This window comes from Pterocles gutturalis, unplaced genomic scaffold (genome assembly GCF_000699245.1).
Source record: "Pterocles gutturalis isolate BGI_N339 unplaced genomic scaffold, ASM69924v1 scaffold6420, whole genome shotgun sequence".
In the NCBI taxonomy this organism is placed as follows: domain Eukaryota; kingdom Metazoa; phylum Chordata; class Aves; order Pterocliformes; family Pteroclidae; genus Pterocles; species Pterocles gutturalis.
In genome coordinates this window covers 6,693-15,020 of record NW_010138077.1, presented here as the reverse complement: position 1 = coordinate 15,020, position 8,328 = coordinate 6,693, and the positions used below count along the sequence as shown (strand labels likewise).

Below are 8,328 nucleotides of genomic sequence, written 5' to 3'. Positions count from 1 at the left end.
AAGGGTGCACCCTGGCCGGTGGCAGAGCTGCTCACCCCCAGCCTTTCCTGACCCCCGAGACTCCCAAAGGGCTCCCAAGCCAGGTGGCACCCACAGAGTGTGGCCGGGGCGCAGCCAGCCAGGAGAGCAAAGCAGCAGCAGGGCTGGTTCGTCCAGATTTGTTCAGGGCAGGGAGGTGCATGGGGGCTGGTACCTACGGCCCCCGGCCCCCCTCATCCAGCCGGCTCAGCCTGGCTGCGGCATTCGCCCCGAGGGTGGCCCCAGGGGAGCGTGGGGTGATTTTCCTGTTGGCATCTCATCTCCTCCAGCCCTGGAGTGTTAAAAGCTTCGCTGGCTGCTGGGAGGACTGTCTGTCAGCCCCCGATGTCCCAGCGCCCCGCAGAGCGTCAGGTGCCGCAGCAGGGCTGGAGTGCTCTGCAACATCTCCACCCCGCAAAATCCTGCCCAGGATGGAGCAAACCCATGCAACAAGGTGCTTGCTTGGGGCAACCGTGCGCAGCATCCCCACCCCGTGCAGCGAAAGGAGATGGGGCAACACAAGCTGCCACAAGAGAAATTTTAATGTGACTTCAGGGGAAAAAGTGTTCTGAGGGTGGCACAGCCAGGGGAGAGAACGCCAGCGAGGTGGTGGCGGCAGCAAACCCATCCTCGGAGATTTTCCTAACTCAGCAGGACAAAGCCCCAGGCTATGGAGCTGGCCTTGCCCCGAGCAGGAGGTGGACCGCGCCCCTCCAGAAATCCCTTCCAGCTTAAATCTTTCTACACTTCCTGCGGCAGGATCCCTGCAAAGGTCTGCACAGATCCCTGGGGGGCATCTGAAGGTAAGGAGGCAGCGAGCTCACCCACCCAATGGCATCTGCCCAGCCTTGTCCCGCCAGCCTGCAGCCTGACATCTGCCAGGACTTTACACATCCTCCACTCCGCGTCCACCACCACACCCAGCACCCCAGGGCTGGGAAACCGAACCTCTCTGGCCACTGTGGGCTTCTGCAGAAGGTGGGACCAGGACACACGGCTCTACCCCTGCCTTCACCGCGTCAATGCTGCTGGTTTCTGCTGCCCATCACCACTCCTCAGGCCCTGCTGAGCCCACCAGGAGCTGCACACACACTGAAAGAGGGAAACAAGACTAACGGAACACTTCCTGCCCCCCAGACAACAAAGGCTTCTGCAGACATCCTGCCAGATCCCCCTGCAGCCAGTCCAGCTCTTCCCTGGGCAGGAGGGACTAAAGCTCTGCGTCTCTTTGTTGTCCCCAAGCTGTCCCCGAGCTGCTGAGCCCAGCCAGCAGGTCGGAGGGTGCAGAGGCACCTGCTGCGTGCGCAGGATGGGTCAGTGCTCAGGCCCAGGGCACAGCTGGCAGATGTATAGCACGAGATTTTTGTGCAGAGAAGTCTGCAGGTGCCCAGAATGAGCCATGACCATGGCCCAGCTCAGGAGAACGGGAGGGACAAGGACCACCACAGACAGCAGCACGGGAGATCTCCTACCAGCTTCTACAGGTGGGAAAAAATGGGAAAATAAGAGGTGATGCCATGGATCCAGAGCAGAGAGCTCATCTCTGAGAAGCCAGGCAGCACAGGGACAACTGTTCTCCAGACCACAGTGTGGAGAGTGTATCAGGGCGTCTCCTTCCCTTTTCTGAGGACAAGACACAGCATGGGAGGGGGAGCAAGAGATGCCAGCTGCACACTGGACACTCTGTGTGGGTGCAGGGTCCTGAACTTGTCTTCCTCTCCTTCCCTCACAAAATGATGATCATCCCTTCCCAGCGATGAAGGATGTTCACAGGGAGCAGCACAACCCACCCAGCCCCACCGGCTCAGGAGTCCAGCTTGATGAAGACCTTGGGCTTTGAGAAAATCCTGATGGCCTCTTCTATCTGGGAGAGCTTCCTCTCCAGCTCTTCCCGCCTCTTCTGCATGCTGAGAGTGTCAGCACGCACTGGCAGCATCACCAGCTCCTTTATCAGCTGCTCCTGACCTGTAAAAAACCCAAAAAACCCCAAAAAACCCAAGTTGTGTAAGTGGAAAAGCAAGGAAATCCATGCTTTTACGAACAGTACGACCTCATTCTCAGTCATGAAAATGGTGGCAGCACTGGAACAAGGACTTAGAATCCCATCCTTCTATTCCAAGCTCAGCTGGATGAGGACCTGAGTGACCTGCTCCAGCTCCAGAACCAAGGGCTGGGGGACTAGAGACCTCTGAAGGTCCCTTCCAACCAAAATCTTTCTATTGTTTGAAGAGCAATAGGAACCCCAACATCAGGTCTACCGGGCCAAGGCTGCTCCAGAGAGCCAGCCTGCTAACCTGCAGGTCCCACCAACCCGAAGGAGATGGCTCTTTCCACGCACACAGCTCACATCGCAGCTACACACCTTACTCCAGGCAATTCTCCAAGTGGCAGGGAGCTGCGCCCCAGCTCTGTCCCTGATCCTAGTTAGGATCACCTGTTTTTCTGAACGGGAATCCCCATTTCTTTTCCTCTTACTCTGCTTCAGGTTGCCAAGGGTCTCCAGCCGCTGCCCCTCCGGCATCATGGCGTGACCAGGTGGCATGCTGGGGTCTGGCAGGTTTCGCAGCCGCTCCTCCATCTGCCTGCGCCACAGCTCCTTCCTCTCCAGCAGGCTGGGAAGGCAAACGGGACCCCGCGTCAGCACAGCTGGCAGGAGGGCTGGCCCAGGGACGCAGGCGGAGGCCAGGAGTCGAGGCCTCCAAACCCTGCTGGTCTCCGTGGCACTGCGTGGGGACCACAGAGACCCACCCCGCTGGGACATGCCCTGGCCGCGGAGGGATGCACCCAGGTTCAGCCCGCACGTGGGGGCTAGCAAACATGCCCCACGTGCACCGAAGGGCAGCAAACACACGCTGAGGCCAATACAAGCTCCGTGGAGACAAGGGCTTCTGCTCCTTGCTTCCGCCCCAGGCTGCTGGATGCTCTCAAAACCATCTGTCACCCAACGGAGCTGGGCAAAGCAGCTCCCAGCCAGAGATGCTGGCAGGGAGCAGCAGGGACAGGACTGGCACCACAGGGTCACCCAGGAGCTGATGGGGGCCACAGAAGCCACTCAGAACCCCAAAATGGAAATCACTACCTGGATGTTTCTAAGTTTCCGAGTCCAAGGCAGGGTGAACACTTGCAAGGCAGAGCAAGCAATTCTGCCCCTCCAAAACCAGACCTTTTGAAGCTACACCATGTGGAGCAAGGCTTAGGAAGGGGCAGGAGCACATTTCTCAGAGCACACAGAGCATCCCCGCGTCAGCATCATTGTACACCAGCAAGCAAGGGAAGAGAAGACAGAATTCCTTCTGAGCCCAGTCCCACCGGCCACAGGATGCTCATTAAATCAAGAAACCAGGAGGGATTGCGTTTATTCCCCAGGGCACAGTAAATGGCACAGCTCACCTCCGTCCCTAACCCCGTCTTTCTACGCAGAAGCTGGGAGACGTGGTGAAGGGAAGCGGGCTTGGGACAGAAAGTCTCGAGAACCAGAGCGGAGCGTACGTACTACTGGGGGACGTGGCCCTTCTGCTTGGCGTTGTACTCCTCCTGCTCCCGCTGCTTCTGCTCCAGCAGCTCAGCCAGCGTCTGCAGGGACTGGGAGCGCCGCAGCAGGGCCCGCTTGGCGTTGCGGGCGTTGTGCTTAATGAAGTCAATGCTCTTGCCCTCCACCTGCATCTGGAAGAAGAGAGAGGGAGGCAGCAGGGGCTTTTCTGGCCCATGCACAAGGACAGCTGCCCTTGTCCCCACGAGGGACACAGCAAAGAGGCACCCACACAAGATACCAAATTGCAGGCGTGCCGCAAAGGAACGGGCATACCCTCAGCCCAGCCTGTCTCGGGAGTCAGAGGGACAGGCAGGAGCTCTGGCCCTGTTTTGAGAAAAAACCAGGGCCAAACCCCTGGGGTGCCATGGCTTGCCTGCCACTAAAAGCCAGGCCCCACTTTTTTGAGGTCCCCAAGCTGACCCCATGCCCTCAAAGCCAGAAGGACAGGAAGAACCAGGCTTGACATGGTCCACGTGGCTCCTACTGCTGTGTTTTGAGCCCATCAGAGCAGGCAGAAGGTCGGAGGAAAAACTGGTCAGGCCCTTGCCAGACCAGGAAACACAGGAGAGCCCCTGGCAGAGGAGGAACGTGGCTAGAACTTGGGGGCATCTCCCCAGAGACAACACCCTCTGTCACAGCTCCTCTGAGGGGCAAGACAGGGGAGAAGGTTGTTGGGTTTGAGTTTAAAGTTTTATTTTCTTGGTTTTCGTCCTTAGGAGTTTATGTCCTGTCTAAATTAAGTCACTCCAGGGGATTTGGGAACCAACAAACAACCCCACACTAGCCAAGGAATGAAGACAGGAGGCATGGAGCAGTTCAGGACCTCCCAGACAAGACTACTTGAAAGGTTTAAATGTTAATACTGATTTAGCTCTCCTTCCTAAAAAGCACACCCATTTCCCCCATTTTTGTCTAATGCCCAGAAGCCACAGTTCCTTTGGTTAAGGTGGGAGCAGTCTCCAAATCCCCAAGACCTCCTGCAAAGCTCTCGAAGAGCAGATTTGAGATCACTGGCACTTCTACAGCGAGAAGGTGGGATTTTCAAAGGGAACTTCACAATCTCTTTAACTCTGAGCAACAATGAAGCCAGACGGTAGCATTAGCAATCCTCGAACACCCAGCTCACCACCCCTGTGACCAAGGCCCTGTTCCTTCCCCTCGGCCAGAAACAGTATTTACAGATCTCATGTAGCCCACCTGACCCAACCCTTCAGAAGAACACATGAAGAGTTCAAACAGGAGCAACGGATAAGTGCCAGAAACCCCCAGGATGGATGCAGTTAGTGTCCAACTCACCTTGGTTTCAGCAGCACCCGCTGCCTCTGGAGCCTTTGTGTCGGCTCCTGCTTTCGTTCTGGGAGGCTTTGGGGAGAGCAGTCTGCACGGCTTGATCCCGGGGCCACAGCGGGAATACGCCCTCAGGAATTTCAGAGCTTCTGGATTTGGAGGTGGGGAGCTCTCCTGGGAAAGGCAAGAAAAGATCCATTAGTGGAGGGAGGCTGGAGCAAAGAGAAACCCACCCAACAAAGTTTGGATGGCCAACCACAAGCTCAACCACAAGCAGGCAGATGACAGCACGCTCTTTCTGCTGTGACTTGGCAGAAATTGTTGGGGGAAGGCAATCTGTACACAGCCAGCACAGGCCAGACAGCTGACAGCAACAAATCCAGACCTGGCAACTGAGCTTGGTAAAGAAACACTGAAAAAAAAAACCCCAAAAAACCAAGCAGACATCTTCCCGTGAAAGCAGCAAACGGCAGCATGGAGTAAGCATGCTGAAAGTCCAGGGACACGTGCCACTCTCCCTTGTTGGCAACACCAGAGAACGAGAATGCCCAGAAGAAGCCATCCCACCCTCCATAATCCAGAGCATGTTGCAGAGCCCCACAAGATGAAATGACACAAGTAGGCATGAAGGTGACACAAATTAGATGCTGTTCTCAAGTGCTGCACCCCAAATCTGTGGTTATCCTGTTCTAGACAGGAAGAGGAGCAGAGAGCGAGGGAGGCTGGTAGTTTTGGGAGGGTGAAATTGCATTTGGGAGGCATCTTCAAAGGCTGTGGTTAGCACACGGCGACACTGCTTGATGGCTAACAGACAGTCTGTGACAAGACTGCCCCCAAACAAACCCTGAAAACTGGAACGACCCTGTCACCTTACAATAAATACAACCAGGGCACTGCTCTGCTCTCAGAAGTACCAGGAACCGCACAGGGCAGCCTCCAGATCTTCACATGTCCCCCAGGTCCCAGCTGCCCTGCAGTCCCCTCGAGGGACATTCCTTGTGGCCTGGTCCACTTCGCCTGGCAGACCTGAAGGCTGAAGGTGGGACAGGGCAGTGATATCATCCCCAGTGCCCCATCCCTGGAGGGGTTCAGGGCCAGGCTGGATGAGGCTTTGGGCAACCTGGGCTAGTGGGAGGTGTCCCTGCCCATGGCAGGGGGTGGCACTGGGTGGGCTTTAAGGTCCCTTCCAACCCAAACCCTTCTGTGATTCTGTGATTCTATGATCAGTAATTCTGGTGTAAGGACCAGGGTGCGCGGTGCTCTCAGCACCACCTGGGCTGCTCCACAGCTGATCAGTCTTTTTTCAACAGGAGCCAGGAGACCCAGACCTCTTCGGTAAGTTAATGAGAAATGCCTTTGGCTAGTGCAGTCGGTTAGAAGGCAAAGAAGTCTGTGACCTCAGGAGCGTGCTAGCAGAGCACAGCGTGCCCCGTGCCCCTCCATGGGAGACCCAAGAATCATGTCAGAGCCCTTTTCAAGGCAGCTGCTCCAATGAACAGCCTTGGGGACAGCTGAGAGAAAAGAAACTCCACGTTAGACATCAAGACCTAACAGAATCTGCTTAAACTCTGAGCAGCAGCAGCAGCTCCACAGAAGATGGAGATCCTTCAGAGGGAACACCCCAGCTCCAGGAGAGCCACAGCAACTGTTAAAGCAACATGAGTCAGCACCAGGGCCTCCTGCCACCTCTCTCTGGAGGAACCTGCAGAGCACAAGTAACACACCACGCAGAACACCCCCTTTCCCCAAAACAAAAGAAGAAATGATCTCAATCTTCCTCGAACACAGAGGATTTGTCAAACAAGAGCGTAGGTTTGTGTTCCTAAAGCACACGTGGGTTTGCTCCCATGCATGGAAGAGTCACGGACGTCAGAGAGGTTGGTGGCACGCCAGGAAGAAGGCACACAGCATTTGGAACCACTGGCTTGGAAATCATCTTGCCAATTTTTGCAGTTGTTATCTATATACATAATTTTAGTGTCAAAAGTTGGCCCAAAGGCCACAGGCCAGTGAGAAGCAACACAGAGATGAGGAAGAACTTGAAGGCTCCAGCTCAGCACGGGACCACCAAGGCAAGGCTGGCATGGGTGGCAGTGCTCGAGGCATCACCCAGCTTGCCCCCACCGTGTACTTCCCCGGCCTCAAGAAGCTTCTCCCACATGAGGCTGAGCTGGAAGGGAGTCCCAAGGCCTCTCCTCCAGGTCACCATGACGAGGGTGGGCACAACAACCCTCTGCTTGCTGTCGTGCAGCAGGAACCCACCATGTCCATAGGTGTCGCGGTGCCTGTTTCTGGATGAAGGAAGAGGCCAACCGAGCACGGAGGTCACCAGGATGACAGTGGTCTTCCAGGATCACACTGATGACAATGGATCCACCCAAAGATAGTGATGGAGCTTTCCTCCCCACTCCCAGTGGGCCTTAACTTCACTTTCTGTACAAACAGGGACACTTTACCAAGGCAGTCGCCTCGATGCATTTAGCAAAACCTTTCGACAGAGGCACCATTTAAACACCAGGAACCCACCAGAGGAGAAAAAAATATCCCAGAGAAAGAAAAAGAAAGAAGTCAAAAGCAATCCAAAACCTTTACAAAGCCAGACAAGCCGCTTGGAACAGAAGCCGTGAACATTTCAGCTGTTGAAAAAGCCTGAGGACACAAGGCACGGCCCCGCATCCCTTCTCCCACAAGCAGGGGTACAGAGGACAGGAGGTACGTACACTCCTGCAGGTTGTGCCAATCTACGAGGCCTCCACCTTGACTGCCCAGAGATGCCTGTGTGCCCCCCACTGCACACTGGTTATTCACCAGAACAATTGCTTGAAGAGGAATTTGGAGATATACAGCCCACTGTGGGTCCATGGGTGGAAAGAGCTGGACTGACATTTGACACAGCCTATAGACCTACCTCTGCGGACCGTGATCCATGGGGCAGAGTATCAGAGCCTTCTGGCGCAAACCCCAGACAAGTGTTGCCCCAAACGTTGGTTTAGCTGCAAAGCCAGCTGGAGGCACCCCTACCAGGGAATGTGGCTGTGAGGGCTGCTCCACACCCCCAGGAACCACCTGGAGATCCCTCCCAATCGAAAGGCCAAGCAGGAGCCTCCAGGCAGGGGGTGTGATGAGATTTTCCTCTACTTTTGACTGTACTTGGTCAGACAGGATCACCACAATTGCTCTCCGGACCTAAGCCACACGTGCTTGCTCAGCACACAGTCCCACTGCCACATCTGCCCCCAGACCCACAGGTTCTGGGACTCCCCCACCTCCACCATTTTTTTTTTGAACCGCATCCCAGGCCAGGACAGAGCTCAGTGGGTACTGACCTGCAGTCTGGCTTTCACCTTTGACTCCACGTTTTCATATTTCTGGGATTTCCAGAGAGCTTTCACAGGCTTGGGCTGGCTGTGCTCTTGGGCTCGCTCTTTCTCCTTGCACTTCTTCTGAATTTCCTTTATTCGCCTCACATTTTCCTTCTCGTGGTCCTTGGA

At 55.6% G+C, this 8,328-nt stretch overlaps 1 protein-coding gene across 1 annotated transcript in view; it reads right to left on the bottom strand.

Moving 5' to 3' along the window:
* Positions 1 to 1,746: 1,746 nt before the first annotated feature.
* ENKD1 (enkurin domain containing 1) overlaps positions 1,747 to 8,328 on the bottom strand; it is an 8,268-nt gene continuing 1,686 nt past the window's right edge. The window contains exons 4-8 of the mRNA XM_010082828.1: positions 8,164 to 8,322; positions 4,847 to 5,011; positions 3,512 to 3,681; positions 2,494 to 2,630; positions 1,747 to 1,983 (exon numbers count right to left, since the gene is read on the bottom strand). Of these exons, the coding sequence (XP_010081130.1) occupies positions 1,823 to 1,983; positions 2,494 to 2,630; positions 3,512 to 3,681; positions 4,847 to 5,011; positions 8,164 to 8,322 (792 nt within the window). The 3' untranslated portion in view covers positions 1,747 to 1,822. The remainder of the gene's footprint in view (positions 1,984 to 2,493; positions 2,631 to 3,511; positions 3,682 to 4,846; positions 5,012 to 8,163; positions 8,323 to 8,328) is intronic.